Below are 23,708 nucleotides of genomic sequence, written 5' to 3'. Positions count from 1 at the left end.
CGACTTAATTGTTGCATCTTATCTGTGTGATCTGTTTCATTCAGCCCTCCAGGACCAAGTACTGTACTAGGTAAATGATTGGAGGGGGTGAACATAAAACAGTAGAGCACAGGGATAGCCCCTTAGGCCCACATGCCTGCACTGACCGTGATGCTAATCTAAACTAATCCCATCTGCCATCACCTGGTCTTTATCTCTCCATTCCTTGTCTGTTCATGTGCCTATAAAATGCCTCTGAGATGCCATCATATCTACTTTAGAGTTAATGGCCTTTATTTGTTTGTGTAAATGTTGCTTGTACCTTCAAGCCAGTTCCGTGCACATGATTACTGACCATTGGAATTTGTTTGTTGAGTTGTAGAATTGCATCAGATCACAATAGCCTCCCTGATACTTTTATTGGTGTTTAAAATGTTAAGAGTACACTGATAACCAACTTAAAGCTACGCTGTGGAGGAGTCATTCAAGTGCTCTCAGTCCTCCATTGTAAGCACTGATATGTACAAGTCCCACATACTCATATTTGTAACTGAAATATGGTGTGTGCAAACTATTGTGCTAATGTATTGAATCATGAACTGGATTTCTACCCTCCCTACGGCTGCTATGTTGGGGACTCGGTATAAATTCCTGCCCTTTTACTGCATGCTGGAAAGTATTGCCCTGGATCTGGGGAAGGGAGGTTGCTTGTGGGGATCTCAGCACCAAGATGATGTTTGGGGTTGCAGCCTAACTGGTATGCGGAGTGTGGGCCAGTACTGTGATCTCTTGCTGCTGCTCCACCCGTTGTCAGATTGTACCAATCCTTTGTGTCTCATCGCCACCTGATTGGATGAATCTCCCCGTTTTGTTAGGCTGCACAGCCAGAAGAGTTCTTTTTTTTTGGTAGCAACTGTCCATCTTTGATCTGCTCTGCTGCTCAATCCCATTTTGCACTATCATGAGCACATGTGGAGAATGGAGTCCTGCTGGATTCTGAGCATCCAGGCTCCCAGTACAGGCATGGGAGCACAGTGGTTTGTGCCAGATTCCCAGCACAGCGCTGCTATTCAGTAATATTGGCTCTATACAATATTATAATGAACTCTTTTATTGCCAATTCCATTAGTGCTGTCATTCTTGGAAAGGCACCCTGAGTACTAAGTAAAATACGAGTGTATCTGTTTTTAAGGAACGCCTGCCTCACTGGATGTATTTCCCCTTGTAGCTAGTGTAACCCTAAGCATTCTGGCTTGATTTTGGCCTGTTGATTTATTGATCTACTGTTCGAAATGCTTTTATTTTGAGGGAAACAACAGTAAGAATGGCAAAGTACCCACATGTTCACGTTTTTACTGCACAGGAATTTTGTTCTGCAAAGCTACTTTATCCAAAAGCAGTTGTTGCAGTAAAGTACTTAAAATGCTTCAAGTAATTACAATTCATTGTTAAGTGATTATTTTTTTAAAGTAGACAAGCCTGTAAGTAGACTCATGCAGAAATAGAGATATTATCCCTTTTAAGAATTACTGCAGTGCTCTTTACATAGCTGCAGATCAAGTGTAAAGTATTAAGATTGTAAATGTGAATAAATATAACATTTTATTGAACAATTGTTGAATTAGTTAATTATTGCTAATAAAAGAAAAGAGTAAGTAATTGGATCTGGAGCTGAACTAAATCAGCGGACAGAGATTAAAATGATTACTTTTAGTACCAACCACAAATGGAAAAGTACAACTGTTAGAGAAACAAGTAATGGGGAGCTTCTGCAAAAATAACTATTCTAGCATTATGGCAGCTAATCAAAGCATCAAGACCTCAAAAGATAGGGTAAATTATATTTAAACAATACACAAAAATACTATTGATTATTTTGTAAAGAGTGCAATCTAAGTTTTGTTTTAAATGTGTGTGTAATACGTTCAGTGATATACAATGGTGTCACATGAACTCTTCCATTATGTTTTATTTGTGAGGGTCTAGTGGCTTAGAGTTGATTTAAAAAAAACTCTCCCTCAACATCAGCAGAACAAACTATCTAGTCACTGATGTAATGAAAGGGGTCAGAACCAACTTGTTTGTGGATCCTTCCCACCCTAGTCATTGTCACTTTTATCCCACTACTCCCTCCCCCTCCCCACCAGCAGAAGATTCAAGAGCTTGAGAACATGTACCAACAAACTCGAGGACAGTTTCTACCCTACTCTTATAGGACTCTTGAACAGACAAAGATGAACTAATGATATCTCAGTGTACACTATCATGGGCTTGTACTTTATTTATCTACCTGCGCTGCATTTTATCTGTAAATGTAGCACTAAATTCTCTATTCCATTTTCATTTTTTTTCTACTGCAGTGAACTTGTGTATGGAATGATGTCTTGAAGACATGCAAACGTTTTTCACTATATCTTGCTGAATGTGGCACTATTAGACCAATGATGAACTTCTATTAATCTTTCCAGAATTTGAACAACACTGGTCTTCTGAAACCACCTTGTAATTTTGTTCCAGAACTAAGCTGTCGTTCTCCTTCAAAGAAAGGCTTTCCTCCCTCCACCATCAACGCTGCCCTCACCCACATCTCTTTCATTTTGCACGTCCGCCCTCGCCCTCCTCCCAGCAACTCGCCAGGGTTCCTCTTGTCCTCCCCTACCACCCCAGTAACCTCTGCGTCCAGAACATAGTTCTCCATTACTTCTGCCACCTCTAACTGGAACACACCACCAAGTGCATCTTTCCCTCCCTGCCCCCCACAAACAACTTTCCGTGGTCGCTACACAACTCCCATGTCTGTACATCCCTCTCCACTGATCTCCCTCCTGGTGGAACCTTGCAAGTGGAACAAGTACCATGCTTGCCCCGACACCACCTCCCTCCCTACCATTCAGGGTCCCAAACAGTCCTTCCAGTTGAGGTGACACTTCACCTGTGAGTCTGTTGTGGTCATCTACTGTATCCGGAGCTCCTGATATGGCCTCTTGTATATCGGTGAGACCTGATGTAGATTGGGAGACCGTTTTGCCAATCACCTACTCTCTGCCTGCCAGAAAAAGTGGTATCTCCTGGCAGCCACTCACTTCAGTTCTACTTCCCATTCCCATTCCAACATGTCAGTCCATGGCAGCCTCTACTGTCACAACAAGGCCACACTTAGGCTGAAGGAGCAACACCTCGTATACCCTCTGGGTAGCCTCCAACCCAATGGCATGAGCATCGATTTCTCGAACCTCTGGTAATTGCCCCCCCCCCCCCACCATTTCCATTACTGTTTCCCTCTCTCACCTCCTCTCCTTACCTACCCATCACCTCCCTCTGGTGCTCCTCCCCTTTCCAATCTTCCATGGTCTTCTACCCTCTCCTATCAGGTTCCCCCTTCTCCAGTTCTTTATCTCTTCAACCTAACAGCTTCCCAGCAATTTACTTCACCCCCCCCCCTCTCCCAGATTCACCTATCACCCACTGCCTTGTACGACTTCTTTCCCTCTCCCTACCTTGCTCTAACATCTCATCTTTTTCCCCAGTCCTGATAAAGGGCCTCGGTCCGAAATGTAAACTGTTTACTCTTTGCCATAGATGCTTCCTGGCCCACTGACTCCCTCCGGCATTTTGTTTGTGTGTTACTTCGGATTTCCGGCATCTGCTGATTTTCTTGTCTTTATAATTTTGTTAGTGGTGATGTGTTTAAATGGTAAAGCGGACAGTTTTGCCAGCATTTTAGGAAGAATACTGATTTAGACTTTAAGCATTTTGAAATTTTTTTTGTGATTCAGCCTGAACTACAGATGCATGTTTGGCAGGCATTTGGGTATTGTGTGTCTGCATGACTTGCCACTGATAATAGTCATTACTGAATTCTTTGTCCCACCCAAATTAATTGTCTCAATTACGTATGTGCACATGCATCACATAATTGGGTTGAAATGTTAGACTTCTGTATCAGCATTCCACTGATATCTGATTGTTGTCTGTGAGGTCTACGTTGCTTTCTATGAGTTGAAATATGGAGCATTTAGAGACTGTCAGCACCATTTGAGTCTGTGAATCATAAGGTCTGGTCCAGAGACTTGAATGAGTGAATTACAGAGAGATCCAAGTGTTCTGGTGTCTGAATCTTTTTTTAAAGAAAACAAACTAGCTGCAGCAGGTCCAACAAGTAGCTGGTTAAGAAGATAAAATGTGTTTTGGCCTGTATTGCAAAGGGGCTGTAGGGAGCTTTTGTTATAGCTATACAGGGCATTAAGGTTTTGCTGAATACTGTGTATAGTTTTGGTCCTCTTACCTGAACAAAAGGATGTAGCAACATTGGAAGCAGTGCAAAGGAGATTTTACCAGACCATTTCTTGAGATGAGAAGGTTGTCCTGTCAAATGAGACAAAATAGTTTGAATGTGATTCCTTTTGAGTTTTGTAAAATGAGGGATGACTTGTTCATACATATAATGTCATCAGGCTTGTTTTGGGGGTGGGGAGGAAATACGAGGTTATACACCCTGGAAAGAATGAAAAACAAATAATTTAAAATAGTGAAGTAATACTATTGAGGTTGTTGGGTCCTGCTACATGCATGAATTTAGCATACAGAAAGAGATGACGTATAAAAGTATGAATGTTTTGATGTGACATTTAGGGGGTGTTGGTCAGATCATATCTAAAGTACTAGGATTGCATATTTATAAATGTTCATTGAACTCATGAACACCACCCCACTTTCTGTTTTTGCACTATTTTTAATTTAACTATTTAATATAAATATATACTTTGATATTTTTCTATATTTGTCATGTATTGTATTGCATTGTAGTGCTGCCGTTAAGTTAACAAATTTCACAACATATGCTGGTGATGTTAAACCTAATTCTAATAGGTATGTGAACATTGAAGAGAGTTGCACCCCTCAACACAATGTATGAGAAAGATTAAATAGGTTTGATCTATACTCATTGAAGTTTAGAGGAATGAAAGATGGGACTACTGGAATTGACAAGTTCAATGAGGGGATATTTCTCCTTGTGGAGATGTCCTTTGTAGTAAGAAGTTCGGAATAAGGGATTTCCTATTTCAGATATTGCTAAGGAGAATTTTTTAGTGTAATGAATTTTCAGAATTATGTATTTACGGGTACTGTGGAGGTGCATTAAATGTATTAACAGACTATTTAACTACAAGGGCATGTGGGGGAAACTCGTGAGCTCAGTGTTAGGTTACCTGTGACCTTGCCAAATGATGAAGCAGCCTGAAGGCACTGACCAGTCCGTTCCTCCTCATGTTTCTTATTCTCTTGGCTAAATGATTAGTTTACACCCTTCTCACTCTCGAAGTGCAAAGGAGCCAACAGCAAGGTTTAAGGTTGCTTAAGAAAGATGTTGTCTTTCATTGGTTGAGGTGCAGAATAAAAGAGTGAGGAATTCTAATACAATTTATGAAACACTAGGTCACAACTAGTAATAGAAAACAATTCCAGTTATCATTATCAGAAGTACAACGCAATTGCACTAGTGTGAATGCAGATGAGACTTCTGGATGTTTGAGTGCTGAGGACTTACAAATTGATACTGGCTCTGAAGACTGCCTCGGCTGCTGTGCTCTGTGCCTGCTAATATGATAAATGATAAGCAAAGCTTTAGGACTACTCTGGGGTTCAGATCCAAGGACTAATTTTTGTTTGGGAATGCTGTTGTTCGCATGATTTGTATTTTTTTTCTTTCTCCTGCACATCAAGTGTTGGTCTTTTATTTTTATTCCTTTTCTTTGATTGGTTTCTTTTGGGTTTCTTGCTTTGAGCAAGCAAATCTCATAGTTGTATGATTTATACATTCTTTGCTAATGTACTTGAAGATTTTTCTGTTGGGATACATGCCATTTGAGGAGATTTGGTTAGATTGTATCAATTTGAAATGCGTACATAGTCTGAAAAGAAGTGATCCATTCTCTTTAACATAACCTTGGGTATAGAGAGCGTTTTGACAATTCAAGAACCGTAAACTATTGGTCTTTTTGACTGAGAACTGGGGAATGGGATTATCCCAAACTCCATTTTTATTTGGAATGTGCTATACGTGATGGGCTAGTTAGTAGTCTCCTACATTCTAAATTTCTGAACAGTCATGAATATAAGATAATGGATCTTATTTTAGTAAGAAGCCATGGGATGTGTATACATGTTTTTAATTATATGAATAAATACTTTTTGTACACTCCTAATTTGTATATTAATTTAAATCTGAAATGCATTATTTTGGAGAAAAGTTATTAAACAGATGATGGAAAAGATTATAGAGGTGTTTATTTAAAATGTGGAGTGTGGAGAATGTGCAGTTTTAGAAAGCATTATAGCCGTATTTTAAAGTCCTTTGTGACCAGAGAAACAGGTGAATGTCTATAAACTGTTATTCTTATTGGTTTTTTTTAACTGTAAAATCAAAGCCAAAGGTGATTTGGGGGTGGGGGGGAATGTGCAGGTTGAGATTTTTAGACAATGAATGAAATCTGAGAATGGTCTTTTACTTTGAACAATTAATGGTGTTTTAGTTTGCATTCAATTTCAAAAGCCATTGATGCAATGCTACTTTTAATTCACTAATGCAAAAGATTTCTAAGCGCAGTTAAAAGACTGCATATGTCTGGGCAAAGTGTCTCCTCAGAAAATTTTTTTGCCAGTGGAGCTTTTAGCCCAGTTATTAATAAACTGCAGTAAATTTTATGGAATTGGAAACTGATTTCTTTTTATTTTATCCTGCCCACAGGGTGAATCTGTCAAATATTTTCTGGACAACCTTGACCAAATTGGACAACTGGTGAGTGTTAATCCTATTCTATTATAACATTAGAATTTGGGATATTTACCCTTGCTAATTGGGAAAGTAGATTAATCTTGGATTTAATAATTTCTTTGTTCACAGTACAAAACCGATGGGGGGAGGTGTGTGGAAGGGAAATCATGAACTATGTATCTGCTGGATGTTAATTGTTGCCAAAATGAGATTCTAAATTTGGGCCAAATTTATCTCTCCTCTTGTCTGTTTGCATGCGTAATGCCTTGCTTGTGTGCCACAGTGCACCACACTTGAAAGCACTGAAACATTGCACACTGAACTAGTTTTGTTATACGGTGATGTTCTGATGGAGTACTTAACACCCAAATTGCTCATAGTAAGGTTTTGTTGCTAGTATTTGAATCTTTACTGAAGACTCAAGTGTTCTTAAGGAGAATGGTATGAATATATTCTAGTAATAGATGAAAGTTTTCATGGAATGAATCTGAACTAGTCCTTGTGACATAGTACCTGGAATTTTTGGAAAGAGGCATCCCTTAACTGCTAGGAACATCTGGTGGTCGTGTCGTCCATTTTATCTACTGAGTGAGTTTCCCCCCCGTCATTTTGGTAGCTCTGTACTTTTTATCTCAGGCCAACATCGGGCAAGCGCTTGAGTAGTCATGCAGTCACCATGATCAGCAGTCATGAAATAGCACATCCAAGTGCCTTCCCTATCATTGCGGGAGATTACAACCAGGCCAGCATGAAGTCTCTCAGCAACTACCACCAATATATCACCTGTGGACCCAAAGGAACAGACACACTTAACCACTAACAAGAGAAAAATTACAAATGCCAGAAATCCAAGTAACTCTCAAAATGCTGGAGGAACTCAGCAGGCCAGGAAGCATCTATGGGGGTAAAAAGTACAGCCAACATTTTAGGCCAAGACTCTTCGGCAGGACTGGGCCACTGTTAAGCACATTCAAGAACCGTTAACATGCCATTCCATGCCTGCACTTTAGAAAGTCCTAATACCTCTACTCCAGGTGTATAGCCAGAGACTAAAGACCCACAGCACCATGGTGAGGATCAAGGGAGGTGGAGAAGTGCTTACAAGACTGCTTTCAGAAGGAGGACTGGACAATATTCAGGGATTCATCGTCAAATCTGAATGAATACACCATGGTTGTCACCAACTTCAAGATCTGTGTGGATGTCAGAGCAATAAAAAGCAACAAATACTGGACTGGAAGTGTTATATTTGAATGCATGCAGCATAAGAAATAAAATGGATGATCTTGAAATTCAGATGCAGATTGGCAAGTATGATGTTATGAGCATCGCTGAAACTTGGCTAATGGATGGCTGCCATTGGGAGCTGAACGTCCAAGGAAATACGGTGTATCGGAAAGATAGGGTAGTAAGCAGAGGGGGTGGTGTGGCTCTGTGTATAAGAAATGATATGAGATCGGAAGGTGTAGAGTCTCTGTGGGTTGAGTTAAGAAATGGCAAGGGTAAAAGGACCCTAATAGCAGTTGTATACAGGCCTCCAAACAGCAGCCGGGATGTGGATTACAAGTTACAGCAGGAGGTAGAAAAGGTGTGTCAGAAGGGTAATGTCATGATAATCGTTGAGGATTTTAACATGAAAGTGGATTGAGAAAACCAGGCCAGTACTGGACCTCAAGAGAGAATTAGTAGAATATCTAAGGGGATGGCTTTTTGGAACAGCTTGTTGTTGAGCCCACTAGGGAATTGGCTGTGCTGGATTGGGTGATGTGCAGTTATCCGGAGGTGATAAGAGAGCTTAAGGTTAAGGAACCCTTAAGAAACAATGATCACAATATGATCGTGTTCACTTTGAAATTTGAGGAGGAGAAACTAAATTCCAATGTATTTCAGTAGAATAAAGGAAATGACAATGGCATGAGAGGGAAACTGGCCAAAGTTGGCTGGAAAGTGACACTAGCAGGAAGGACAGCAGAGCAGCAATGGCTCCAGTTTCTGCGAAAAATGAAGGAAGTGTAAGACGGGTATATTCCAAATAAGAAGAACTTTTCAAATGGAAGAAGGACACTGACTGCCATGGATAACAAGTGAAGTCAGAACCAAAGTAAAAGCAAAAGAGAGGGCATACAAGGAAGCCAAAGCTAGTGGGAAGATAAAGGACTGGAAAGCTTTTTTAAAAATTTGCAGAAGGAAACCAAGGTCATTTGGAATGAAAAGGTGAATTATGAAAGGAAGCTGGTGACTAATATCAAAGAAGATACTAAAAGACTTTTTTAAGGACGTAAAGGGTAAAAGCGAGTCGAGGGTAGATATAGGACCATTAGAAAATGATGCTGGAGGCGTTATTGTAATGAGAGACGCAAAGATGGCAGAGGAACTGAATGCATATTTTGCATCAGTCTTCACAGTGGAAGACATCTGCAGTATACCGGACATTCAAGAGTGTCAGGGAAATGAAGTATATGCAGTTAAAATTACGACTGAAAAGGTGCTCAGGAAACTTAATAATCTGAGGGTGGATAAATCTCCTGGACCTGATAGAATGCACCCTAAGGTTCTGAATGAAGTAGCTAGAGAGATTGCGGAGGCATTAACAATGATCTTTCAAGAATCAATAGATTCTGGCATTGTACCGGATGACTGGAAAATTGCAAATGATACTCCACTATTTAAGAAGGGTGGGAGGCAGCAGAAAGGAAAGCCTGACATCAGTGGTTGGTAAGTTGTTGGAATTGATTGTTCGGGATGAGATTATGGAATAGCTGGAGGCACATGACAAGATAGGCCAAAGCCAGCATGGTTTCCTGAAAGGAAAACCCTGCCTGACTAACCTGCTGCAATTTTTTTGAGGAAATTACAAGCAGGGTAGACAAAGGAGATGCAGTAGATGTGGTGTACTTGAATTTACAGGGTAGTTACTAGCGTGGATGGAGCATTGGCTGATTGGCAGAAAACAGTGGGAATAAAGGGATCCTATTCTGGCTGGCTGCCAGTTACCAGTGGAGTTCCACAGAGGTCAGTGTTCGGACTGCTGCTTTTTACAATGTATACCAATGATTTGGACTTTGGGATTAATAGATAAGTGGAGGAGCGGGTAGTGTTGAGGAAACAGAGAGCCTGCAGAGAGAGTTTAGAGGAATGGGCAAAGAAGTGGCAAATGAAATACAATGTTGGAAAGTGTATGGTTGTGCACTTTGGAAAAATTAAATGGGCAGATGGGGAGAGAATTCAAAATGCAGAGATGCAAAGGGACTTGGGAGTCCTTGTGCGAGATACCCTAAAGGTTAACCTCCAGATTGAGTCAGTGGTGAAGAAGGTGAATGCAATGTTGGCATTTATTTCTAGAGGTATAGAATATAAGAGCAGGGATGTGATGTTGAGGCTCTATAAGGGACTCATGAGACCACACTTGGAGTATTGTGTGCAGTTTTGGGCTCCTTATTTTAGAAAGGATATAATAACATTGGAGAGTGTTCAGAGAACACTCTATGAGATTGATTCCAGGAATGAAAGGGTTACCGTATGAGGAATGTCTGGCTGCTCTTGGACTGTATTCCCTGGAGTTCAGGAGAATGAGGCAGGGTGAGGGGAGGATCTCATAAATATTCTAGAAACACGTGAGCTAGGTCACATGGAGGCTGAAGTAATTCTTTCGAAGATTGAGTGGAGACCACGGGCAATGCCAGTTGTCCCAGTAGCCAAGAAGGATGGGTCTTTTGGGATCTGTGGTAATTTCAATGTCACTATCAATCCTGTAATGAAAGTAGGGCAATACCCTCAGCCCAGGATGGAAGATAACTTTCCGGAGGGAAGCTCTTCAGCAAAGTGGACATAGCTGAGGCCTATCTGTCGATGCAGGTGGAAAAAGTCCATAAACACTCACAAAAGGTATTATCACTATATATGTTTATTTTTGGAGTAGCTTTAGCATCTACACCTGCACTCTGGCAGAAAGCTATAGATCAGGTGCTGCAAGACTGCCCAGGCACTGAGCGTTACCTCAATGACGTCACTCTTACTGGTGAGGATGACGAGGAACCTCTCCAAAATCTCAAGACAGCAGTAAATAATTAGATTATAGGCTCAAAGCCTGACACAACAACTCTTGAGTTATTTAAATTAGGCATCACTTGCTGGGGTCACACCATTGACACACAAGATTTACTCATATGTGTTGAGAAAATTTAAGCAGTGGTGGATGCCCCAAAGCCAAAGAACATCGCATTTGTGGTCCCTTTCAAGATTTGTCAATGGCTGTAACAGGTTCCTGCCAAACATGGCTACTGTGCTTCACTGCTGGAACTTGTTACTACTGATCAGGAAGAAACAGTAATGGAAAAAGCAGTGTGGGGTGGCTTTCCAAAAGGCAAAGGGAGCGGTAATGTCAGACACTGTATTCACACTTTGATTCAGATTGTTCAGTGAAGCTTTCCTGTGACGCCTTGCCTTATTGTTTAGGTGAAGTCATGTCACATGTTATGAGTAATCAAAGTGAGCACCCCATTGCCTTTACATCATACTCCCTTAAAAATTACACACAGATTGACAGAGAGGCCTTGAATACAGTTTGGGATGAAAATGTTTCAACCAGTACTTGAATGGGAGATAGTTTACCCTTGTTATTGGTAATCAACCATTCGTGTCCATTTTCAGTCCACAAAAGATTGTGCTATTAACAGCAGCAGCACCCTGGAACATCTAGACAGCAAAGATGTATACATCAGGATGCTCTTCATCGCTGACTACAGCTTGGTAGTCAATGATATCATCCCCTTAAAACCAATCAATAAGCTTCAAAACCTTGGCTTAATACCTCCTTGTGCAATTGGATTCTCGATTTTCCCCAGTCAGTTTGGATTGACAAAATTTTTCTCCACAATCTCTATAAGCACAGGTGCACCACAAGTCTGTGTGCTTAGCCCCTGCTTAAATCACTTTACACTTGTGATTGTGTGGCTAAGCGCAGCTTCAATGACATTTTCAAGTTTTCTGATAACATCACTGCTGTAAGCTGAATCAAAGTTGGTAATGAGTCAGCATATAGGAGGAAAGTTGAAAAATATGGCTGAGTGATGCCACAACCTCTTACTCAGTGTCAGCAAGATGAAAGAGCTGGTTCAGTAGGAGGAAACCAAAGGTCTATGAGCTGGTCTTGATCAGAGGTGGAGAGGGTCAACAACTTTAAATTCCTTGGTATTATTATTTCAGAATGTCTGGCCTGGGCTCTGCATGCAAGTGCAATTACAAAGAAAACACGGTAGCACCTCTACTTAGGTGTTTGTGAAGATCTGGCATGACATCCAAACTTTATCAAGCTTCTATGGATGTGTGGTGAAGAGTATATTGTCTGGTTGCATCACAGCCTGGTATGGAAACACCAATGCCTTGAATGGAAATTGCTACAAGAAATAATGGATACAGCCCAGTCCATCATGGGTAAAACTCTCCCCACCATTGAGTACACTTATTGAGTGTTATTGCAGGAAAGCATCATCCATCATCAGGGACCCCCCAACCAAGCCTGTTCTCTTTTAGCTGCTGCCATCAAGAAGAAGGTAAAGGAGCCTTGAGACTCTCACCATCAAGTTCTGCAACAGTTATTACCCTCAACCATCAGGGCCTTGAACCAAAGGAGATGACTTCACTCGGCTTTATTTGCCTCATCATTGAAATGTTCTCCCAACCTATGAACTCACTTGAAAGGACTCTTCATCTCATGTTCTCTGTTTATTGCTCTATTTATTATTATTATTATTAATTTTTGTATTTTCACAGTATGTCTTTTGCACACTGGTTGAGCACCCAGTAGTGTGATCTTTCATTCATTTTATTCTGATTATTCTACTAAGCCCAGCAGAACCATTTCTACAGATAGGAGAAGGGGCAAATGCGGGTTACTAGTTGCTTCGGGCAGATGGGGCTCATCAGCCATGGTTGGCAGTTCATCTAGGAGAAGGAAAACTCTGATATCAAACCTCGTTGCCTTATGCCTGTACCCACTCATGGGAAAGGCTTCGGGAGTAAACCCTAAGGAAAAACCTGAAGCTGGAATCCCTAAGGCAGCCATATATTTATTTCAACACTGCTGCAGCGCTGCTGGTGCCAAATGGTCTCAGTCTGTGCTGTTCCTATGGGTTCAACAGATGCGTGGAGAGGGGGTGCTTGCTACATGGGCAACAGCTTGCTCTCCGAATCTAACTGTCCTGGCTTGTTTATCCAGACAGTTGGGAGACAACGTGGTGGACCCTGACCGATGGAGGCCTCAAATTCTCCCATAATGCATTTATTGAGAATGCCTGCAAGAAAATGTGGAGACACATGTACTTTGTTCATAAATTATATACAAACAAATGAAGAGATGGGTTCTTTCTTGAAGGACATAGTTACAATTGCTGATTGATTGTCCTGTTTACCCTTTGAAAAGGAAATACCTTTTAAAAAAAAATAAAATAATTTTAAAAAGAGGGCACTCCACTTGACATATTCTTCAGAATACAAATGATCCCTGGTCAGGGAAAGTGAGGAGGTGACATGAGCTATAGGCAAGTAGTCACACCGGGGCCGCGGGAGACAGATAAGAGGGTAACAACCAGGAAAGGGAAGAGCAAGAGGCAGATACTAGAGAGTACCCCTGTGGCTGTCCCCCTTAATAATAAGTACTCTTTTTGAGTACTGCTGGGGCGGGGGGGGGAATGGCCCACATGGGGGAAGCAACAATGGCTGCACCTCTGGCATAGAGTCTGGCCCTGTGGCTCATAAGGGTAGGGTAAGGAAGAAGGCAGCAATAATAGGGGACTATATAGTTAGGGGGTCCGAGAGGCGATTCTGTGGATGCAAGTAGTTTGCCTCCCAGGTGCCAGGGTCCAGGATGTCCACAATATCCTGAAGTGGGAAGCTGAACAGCCAGAGGCCGTGGTACATATTGGTACCAACAACATAGGTAGGAAAAGGGAGGAGGTCCTGAAAACAGACTACAGGGAGTTAGGAAGGAAGTTGAGAAGTAGGACCTCAAAGGTAGTAATCTTGGGATTACTGTCTGCTGAGTATAGGAATAGAGTGAGGTGGAGGATAAATGTGTGGCTGATAGATTCAGATTTCTGGATCATTGGGACCTGTTTTGGGGCAGGCATGACCTGTACAAAAAGGACAGGTTGCACTTGAATCTGAGGGGGACCAGTATGCTGGCAGGAAGGTTTGCTAAGGTTATGAGGGAGAGTTTAAACGAGAATTGCTGGGGGGGGGGGGTGGGGAACCAAACTGAAGAGACTGAGGAAGGGACTGTTGGCTCACAAATGGAGAAAGCTTGGAGACATTGTGAGTGAGAGGATCGACAGGTGATAGAGAAGGGATGCACTCAGAATAATAGTTTGAGATGTGTCTATTTTAATACAAGAAGCATCATGAACAAAGCGGATGAGCTCGGAGTGTGGGTCAGAACTTGGAGCTATAATGTTGTAGCCATTACAGAGACTTGGAAGGTTCAGGGGCAGGAGTGGTTACTTAGAGTGCCAGGCTATAGGTGTTTCAGAAAGGACAGGGAGGGAGTCAAAAGAGGTGGGGGCGTGGCACTGTTGATCAGAGATAGTGTCACGGCGGCAGAAAAGGAGGAAGTCATGGAGGGATTGTCCGCGGAAGTTAGAAACAGGAAGGGGTCAATAACTCTACTAGGTGTTTTTCTATTTATATATATATATAAATGAACCTGGTCAGTATTAATGGTAAGACGCTTGGCAGTGTGGAGGATCAGAGATCTTGGAGTCCGAGTCCATAGGACACTCAAAGCTCCTATGCAGGTTGACTCTGGTTAAGAAGGCATACGGTGCATTGGCCTTCATCAATCATGGGATTGAGTTTAGGAGCCGAGAGGTAATGTTACAGCTATACACAACCCTGTTCAGACCCCACTTGGAGTACTGTGCTCAGTTCTGGTCACTTCACTATAAGAAGGATGTGAAAACTATAGAAAGGGTACAGAGGAGATTTACAAAGATGTTGCCTGGATTGGGGAACATGCCTTATGAGAATGGGTTGAGTGAACTTGGAGCAACTGAGGATGAGAGGTGACCTGATAGAGGTGTACAAGATAATGGGAGGCATTGATTGTGTGAATAGTCGGAGACTTTTTCCCAGGACTGAAGTGGCTAACAGGAGAGGGCACAGTTTTAAGGTGCTTGGAAGTAGGTACAGAGGAGAAGTCGGGGGTAATTTTTTTTTTTAACCAGAGAGTGGTGATTGTGTGGAATGAGCTGCTGGCGACGGTGGTGGAGGTGGAAACGATAAGATCTTTTAAGAAACTCCTGGATAGGTACATGGAGCTTAGAAACATAGAGAGCTATGGGTAAAACCTAGATAGTTCTAAGGTAGGGACATGTTCAGCACAGCATTGTGGGCCAAAGAGCCTGTATTGTGCTTTAGGTTTTCTATGTTTCTAAGTCTCCCTATTACAGCAGAAATGATCCAAAGGGAAACCAGAAAAGACCTTGCACTGTCTCAGGTGTACATGGCCTGCAGAAATGGCTGGAATATGTAACAGAGTTCCAGTTCCACCATTTTGCCTGGGCCAAGATGAATTTGCCCTTTAGAGTTTGCCTTGTGTGGGGATTGAGAGTTGTTGTACCGTGCAAGTTGAGAGCGAAAGTGTTGGAGGAGCTGCATGCTGGTCATCAGGGCATTGTCAAAGTGTTGAATGGTCAAGTGTTGGCTCGAAGCTTTGTCCGCTGACCTGGGATAGATCAGCGTATCTGACATCTCTCCATGCACGATTTTGGATGCCAACGCATTCAAAACAGTGTCCAACACTTCATGCTTTATCTGTTCAGAGCATGAACAACAAAATCCCTAAAAGTGAGTTCACAGCCACATAGCCAGATCAGTACTGCACCCAGTCCAGGAGCCCAGTGGCTGCAGGCCACATCTGCAGAATGAGTTCAGTGCTGAGGGGAGTAAAGCCTTACAGAGTAGTGTGCTGAACACTGATTAGTCCTTCTCCCCTGGCATCAATGCCTTAATCTTTTAAATCTGGCTCAGCACTTAAATCAGCTAAATATCAATCTGCTTTTCACTCTCGGGCCTGGGTTTACCACTTCAGTGCAGCCCGAAGTCCACTTCAGCAGTGGTTGCTGCAGCTGTATCCACATTCTTGAGAGTCCGGTTTTCCAAATCCTTCAAGATGCTGCAAAAGCGCCAGGTCTTGGACGTGTTCAAAAACACGCCATCCTCATGGATATTACAAGCTGTGGATTTCAATGATCAAGGTCCAGAAAAAATATATTTAATAGAATAGTTAGTAGTTTTGTTATCTGCCCACAAAAACTTCACAGCGTCTTGCCGGTGCTACCTTTAAAGAAAATTAGGGAAATTCCTGACACATCCCATGGAAATTCATAAATGTCTTAGAAATTGGCAGCTCGTTAATTTGAAGCTTTTGCGAAAAACATAGAACTAATCCAGAATATGATTAATTCTCTAGTTTACAAATTCATTATTCACCTTACTAGTGTCAGATAATGTGCTTACATATCTTGTAATGCAACAAGTTTGCTGCCTAATTTATTATAGTGAGTCAGCAGAGAGCAACCAAAAGGGCACAGATAAGGTGGAATTTATACTAATTCAACATCATACCAGCAGTGAAGATGAGCAAAGCTATTCTCACCATTTTAAAGTTAAGATTGTAAGTGTGGTGGGGTGGAGGAAATATTACCTTCTGTAATTAATGCCAAATACAATTTTTTTTTTAAATTTGTTGCTGTGATCTCGACAGTAATCTTGGTGCATTCTGCAAATCCAAAACCTCGGCTTTTGATCTCCTTGGAGATAACCATGCTTTCTAATTATGCGATGTGAAATGTCTGTTTGAAGCTTGTAAACTTCAAGTTAGGTCTATGCCTGGTGCTGTTTAGGTTAAATTTTGGGATTTCTTTAAATTGTAATTGTTCAGTGTCCAATGAACTGAACAAAAGCCATTAATTTGAGAGAATTTTTGTATGTTCACAAATTTAATTTCAGTCATTTGAAATAAACAGCAAAACCATACCACTTTTTAAATATAGAACATGCCACCAACATCGTAGCATGGGAGCTATTACAGGAAAAAATTGCATGCATATCTTAAAATAAACGCATCTGGTAAATAACTTACTTTCTCCTTCCCTTCCTCTCCTAAATGCAAATGATCAGTTCAGTTTTGACTGGTTGGTATCCTTTCAATTTTGGAGTTTGAACTATCTATGGCTATTAGATTATGAAATTAATATAATTTACTATAACATATTCCTGTGTCTGTGGTGTCTTTTTAGGAAAAAATATGCTCATCTAGATACCTATTTTGTGATACCTATTTGGTTTCTTTTGTTTCAGAGATACCTTCCTAGCAGACATGATGTTCTCCTTGCAAGAAAGGCCACCAAAGGAATTGTGGAACATGATTTTATCATAAAAGGCATTCCTTTCAAAATGATAGATGTAGGTGGTCAACGATCTCAACGGCAGAAGTGGTTTCAGTGCTTTGATGGGATTACGTCCATTCTGTTCATGGTTTCCTCCAGCGAATATGACCAGGTTCTCATGGAAGACAGGCGGACAAACCGTCTGGTAGAATCGATGAACATTTTTGAGACTATTGTAAACAACAAATTATTTACTTCTGTCTCTGTTATTTTGTTCCTCAACAAAATGGACTTGCTTGTAGAGAAAGTGAAAACAGTTAATATTAAGAAATACTTCCCAGACTTTCAATGGAACCCTCACAGACTGGAGGATGTACAAAAATACTTGGTGCAGTGCTTCAATAACAAACGGCGAGATCGCAGCAAGCCACTGTTTCACCACTTCACAACGGCCATTGACACAGAAAACATTCGGTTTGTGTTTCATGCTGTGAAAGACACTATTCTGCAGGAGAATCTGAAAGATGTAATGCTGCAGTGAAGGGTGAAGAAATGAGATAATTCTATTTGGCATTGCTCCTTGGTATTCCCTGTGCCACTAGCACTTTCAGTTCAGACTGGCCTGGAGTCTGGCCATGTGTAGAGAGATTGCAGTGATATTACATGGAAGCATACTGACATCATGGAAGTGCTTATAAATGTCCTTTTTCAAGTTCCGTACAAGTTCTCAGAAGCATAGTGAGCAGTAGTTCTAGACACTCATTGCACTAGGGCCCCTTTTTCTGTTTTGTACTGAATGGAAAAGGTGGGCAATGATCAATCTGAGTTTCAAGTACCAAATTGGCTTGTACCAAGGGTGCTTTACATGGAAGTCTGTATGGACAATAATAGTAGGTTATTATCCAAGCTACTCAGTGGGTTCTGTCCCATTCTAGAGTTCTGCTATTTACTGTTGCTGAATGTAAACTATCTGAGATATGAAGTCTCTTGGCAGAGTGAATGGCATAAGTAAATGCTGGTTTTTAAGGAGAAAACTGGGTTGCATTAAAAAATGGGTTCAAATTACAGCCATACTACTTGGATATCTGGAGCTGTAGTAAAATGGATTGAGCTTGTCATTTGGTTCAATCAGTTTATAACCCTTCCATAGCCAGGTACAACTACTGTTTGGTACAGCATGGAATTCAACTTCATTGTGAATGTGTATTTGTTATTTACAACTATTATTTTTTATAAAATTCCTTTGCAGACTTATGTTGAACATTCATGAGTTGCATGAATTGTTAATTGACCTTGATGAGCAGATAGAAACCTCCGCTATTAAAATCTAATAGTTTTGTGCCAGAAGACAGATTAGAAATATACCATCTTTTAGTTCAGGGTTTTTGAGTGTAGATTCTTGGCAAATCAAAGATTTTTTTTAACTAAGAACTACTAGAAATAAACTGTGCTCTGTCTTAAAGCAGTATTGGAAAGTATTTTTATATGAAATGGCCCAAGTTCCTGTTTTGAAGTAGCTAATATACTGCCACCTAGCACACACCAGGAGTCTTCTGAAAATAGAAATAACCAATCCAGATTCCAGTTGCATTTTCAGTAATGCTATCAGTGATATAGCACAATTGATTATAACCACTGGTGACTAGATGTAACCCAGCAGGCTTTCAGGTCTCATTATAGATCTGGACAATCCAAATCTTAGCTCACCTTTTATGTAGCAGGAAGTTGCACACACACGCTTCCTCCTAAGCCTGTAGGCAGAGTACTAATTTGGGCTGATTTCAGTATCATGTCACACTCTTTAAAAGATAAACAATGCAGTTCAAAAGTATTAAATGTTTCTTTCTTTTTCATAAATTTTTGGCCTACCTGTAGTTTTGAGCACTTTTCTTTGTTTTTGTTTACCCTGGCACTATAACGTTTAGCAGGTTAGATCTTAATTAACCTTTTGGATATAATCCTACTTCTGTGTTGCTGTTTTTCTAAAAATTCAGATCTTAATTCTGGCCATTATAACTACTTAAGAATCATTGTCTTTGAATCCTACACTTAATTTCTGTACCAATTTGCCTCACACATTTAGTAAGAAATATCTTCAGCAATGAAATGGAAGCAAAACTTAGACACAACTTTTGAGTTTTGATGCAATGGTTGTTGTATGTAGCATTAACACAACAAGGAAACTAGAAATGATAAATTTATATAGTTAACTTCCTAACCTGAACAGCCTGATTTTGCCTGAGATTAAAATTTATTTGGGGCAACATTATTTTTTGTATCCCTTTAGAATGCAAAATTAACCTAAATGCATTAATTCAGAAGGAATATTTTAATTCTGGCAAAAAGATAGAGACCTATTGAATATTTGGGTTAACCTACAGACAAACAAGTAGATAGTTTTGATTTTTGGTGAACAAATTTGATATTGCAAGTTTGCCAGCCTAAACAATGTGATTCTCAATTTGTTGGTGCATGTTTTTTTTCCAGCTGACATCAATGTTGTCAATATTTTATTTCATCTCTTCACTGTGAAGTGTAGAGGAATGGTTGTAGAGAAATCCAGCCATTTTAAGATAACAAAACGTATTTACAATGTTATATTTGAATTTCTACTGGTAATTTCTGCTTCAAGCTACCATCCCCTCACTGTCCAACCTTGGATTTTACTGTAGATTCATAAGTTCAATTAATTAATTCTCTGGAAAAATTAAGAAAGATAATTAGAGTATTTTGACACTTTTGGCAAAAACTTCCATTTTAGTTCTGCTTTCCACCTTTCTACTTTTGTCTTCTACCTTGAAGAATTAATCTGCACCTCGGATGTTCTTTATGGACAAGTATTAAAATGTAGTTGTTACAAATAGTTTTCCTGGGAACCACATAAATTACTTAACCATTTGAAAAACTCTTTCCACAATTGTCTGACCTTACAAAATTCACTTTGACATTTTCAGGTTGAGTTTTGTTTTTTTGCTTAACCCTCAAAATTTGGAAATTGCACACAAGCAAAGTGAACAGATATTTAGCACGATACAAAGATAGCTTGATGTGTAATTGATTACTCCATGTATGTGATTAAGAGGCACTGTGGCCATCCTGTGGAGGCTTTGGCCAGCCCTTTGTCGAATGTTCTAATAAAACACCCGCAATGTTCACCAGTCCAGGTTTTCATTTTTCTGTTCCATTACTCTGTAGTCCTATGTGACTTTCCTCCTTGGCCTACTTGCAAGTTAATGCAAAATTGTGCTAAATAAGTTTTGTATTTAACTGTTTTTGGCTAGTATATTTTAATATGTGCCGGAATGAATTAATACAGAGCCAGGTGTGCATGCTTTTGTTTCGGGTTTACACAATTTGTAATATTCTTTTAGGTGCACTTCCCATCTAATGATACTGGGAAAGAAATATTAAAATAATGCTGTTTGGCTCATCTCTCAGTCATTGCTTTAGCTAACCATAAAATTGTTATCTGTTCTAATTTATCTCGGTATAAGCTGTTCGGAAAGACCAGCTTTGTTGGTAGAAGAACAATATTTCCAAGAGGAGTGTTTTTTGTAGTCATTTCACTGTAGTGGTTGTTTTTTTTAAAATGCATTTTCATAAAACTGTCAAGAGAGGGAAGTTTATGCCTTAAACTTTTGATATTTTGTGTTTAATATAAAAGTTGATGGGTTGATAGATATTATTAACTTCAAATTTCTTAGCTGGACTTTGTCATAAATCATCTTTTTCATTCCATAATAAATTGAGCTAATTTCCTTTTCTAATGCAATAGTTGTGTTGCACAGTTGGTATATTAGTTACCTATGCAGGTAATTTTGCAGTTCTGCTGTTTTTAAAATGGCCATTGCGTGTGTTTGTGTGTGTGTACTGGTTTGTGGGGGCTGGAATTTGTTCTCCTTGCAATTTCTCTTCAGCTCCTTCCCACCCCAACACTTTTATTTCTTTAAAAATCCATTTCAAGTGAACAATAACTATTCTGTTTCAGAGCAGGAAATAAGATTGTATGTAAGTTTTCAGGTGTCAGTCTTGTAAAATGTTCCATGATCATTCTGAGCAATAGATTCTAAGAGTGGGTAATTTTGTTAGAACGAGGGTTGAAACCACAAAAACTACAATGTGTTTGCATTATACGATAATTTGCCAGGTTCTGTTTAATGCCACACTTTTGAATAAGTTGCTACTTTTAAATTTAAATGCAGACTTATATGTTGCATACTCTGTTAGTTCTAAGGATCTGTTTTTTTGCATTTAAACTTTATCATGTTAGACCAACATCATCTAAACTTGAAATTTGAATACACAGTGACACTATGAATAACCAGAAATGATTATTTTAATGAATGGGACATAAAGTTTGAAGTAACTGTATACTGTGCTATATACAACCCTGAGATTCATTTTCTGCTGGGTATTCACAGTAAATACAACGAAACACAATATAATCAATGAAAGACAAGATAGATAAACAACCAATGTGCAAAAGACGACAAACTAAACAAATACAAAGAAAAATATGATAATAACTATCGAGAACATGAGATGAAGAGACTTTGAAAGTGAATCCATGGGGTTGCGTTCAGTTCAGTGATGGGGTGAGTGAAGTTGCTCCCTCTGGTTCCAGAGCCTGTTCCTGAACCTGCTGGTGTAGGTCCTGAGGCTCCTGTACCACCTGACGGCAGCAATGAGAAGAGAGCTTGGCCTGGATAATGAATGCTGCTTTCCTGCAAGAGCGTTCCATGGAGATATGCTCAATGCTGGGAAGGGCTTTACTTGTGATGGACGATGCCATATCCACTACTTATTGGTCACTTTTTGTATCCGCTTTAGTGATTTTTATTTTAATTCACAATGCTTGGTTTTATGTGTTAGTGGAACAAGTTCTTTGACCAAGACAGAAGGTTTTTTTTTAGCAGATTGGCAGTATCTAAATAAGATATTCAATTGTGCTGATAAAGTAATGCTATGTTGTATCTTGAAGATGATTGGTAAAACAGTGGTTGAAATATCATGGGGATCTCATTTACCAGTGAATGTTCAGAGAAATGTGACAGCTGTGTGATGCATGGAAGTCTGAACTACATAGTGGCTTGCTGTATTAATCATTTCATCTCCAGGAAAACTGGTTCAGATTTGAGGTTTTTAATCCTGCAAAGCCCTGATGTGTAGGTGAACAGTTTAATTACAGACAATCTTACAAATAGTTTTTATAGATGAAGCTTGTGCTCCAAGAATATGACCTTCCATCTTCCCATGCAAAATAACTATAGTTCAAGCAGAGGATATAATTTTCACATAATCTGCAACAACAAAATTCTACCAACTGTAGAATTCACACAATAATCTCTGATGTTCTTAGTTATTGAGAGATTTTTAGTTGTCAGATAAACAGGAAAGACCTGGTTACTCATCTTCCAAAATAAAGCTGAGATCTTCTGTGTGTAAGTGCTGACAAGAACCACAACGATTAATGTCTGGAGCATCACTTCAGAAATTGGAGCATTGGCCTGTAGTTTGTGCTTGTTTTGCAGAATTTGATCCAACACGTTGTATTTACTGTGATTGTCTGCAATAAAATGAATCTCCAGAGTGTATATGGTGACATATATGTACTTTGATAATAAATTTACTTTGAACTTTCCCATCACTAAACAAAACTAGAAGTTATTGTGACGTTTGTTTTTGATATGATAAATCTACAGTGTTTGTGCAGAATATTTAAGATGCTTGTGGAGTACAATAGATTGCAGTGTTGCAGTGTTTGTTTTGGTTTGGATATTGAGCAAAAGAGTAGGTTGGGAGGTAAAATAACAGCTTTGAAAGAGTCACCTTTATTAGGAAGCTTGAGTGCATTGTGTCACATTTAGGGCAATACTATTTGGTGCAAGTATTCTCACCATCTTTGTACCTAGAGCAATAAAGACTGTTGCACAAGCCCTTTTAAATGCATAATTATTAAATGACACCAGCATTATAGATGAAGCTGCATTTTAAAAATCCAGTCCAATTTAACACCAGTATGTTGGACAAAAATTAGCCCTAGGGCAGATGTCATGTTGTAATGTTTGTGGATCTAGAAAGTATGGCAATTTTTGTTATTAAATGGGTGGCACCTGATTTGCTTTGTATGTGTTCTGTCCTGTCTGGTAGTGTAAATGTGCCCAAGAGTAGTATATTTGCTTCTGTCAAGTGTTAAGTTCTGTACTCACTCAGGAAGTAATCATAGAGTTGTCTAAACTGTTTTTCTGGTTTCAGGGTAATATTAATCTTGTAATATTCAGTGGCCTTGACTTCTAGAATTCTTTAATGAAATGAACAGAATTTTAAAATAATACTCATTTGCATATTAAGAAAATACTGTCATTAACTGAACATAATACAATTTCCCTGAAATATCAACTAAAGAAGCATCTTCTAAGCTGTTGTAAAGTTCTTAAACATGACAGTTGCTTTATGTTCAATCTGGTCCTTCAAGCAACAGAATGATGAATAAGAAGTTTAATCTATCTGTTGATGAGGATTATTTTAGAGAAATAATTGACCACGTACTGGGTGGGGTGGGGGGTTTA

The 23,708-nt window shown here is 39.8% G+C and overlaps 1 protein-coding gene across 2 annotated transcripts in view; it reads left to right on the top strand.

Annotated features, from left to right (window-relative positions):
- gna12a (guanine nucleotide binding protein (G protein) alpha 12a) overlaps positions 1-23,256 on the top strand; it is a 93,629-nt gene extending 70,373 nt beyond the window's left edge. For both annotated transcript variants that reach the window (XM_059979478.1, XM_059979477.1), the window contains 2 exons: positions 6,728-6,778; positions 17,111-23,256. In XM_059979478.1, the coding sequence (XP_059835461.1) occupies positions 6,728-6,778; positions 17,111-17,680 (621 nt within the window). In that variant the 3' untranslated portion in view covers positions 17,681-23,256. The remainder of the gene's footprint in view (positions 1-6,727; positions 6,779-17,110) is intronic.
- The last annotated feature ends 452 nt before the right edge of the window (positions 23,257-23,708 follow it).

This window comes from Hypanus sabinus, chromosome 9 (assembly GCF_030144855.1).
Source record: "Hypanus sabinus isolate sHypSab1 chromosome 9, sHypSab1.hap1, whole genome shotgun sequence".
NCBI classification, from domain to species: Eukaryota; Metazoa; Chordata; class Chondrichthyes; order Myliobatiformes; family Dasyatidae; genus Hypanus; species Hypanus sabinus.
This window is presented reverse-complemented; position numbering and strand designations above follow the sequence as displayed.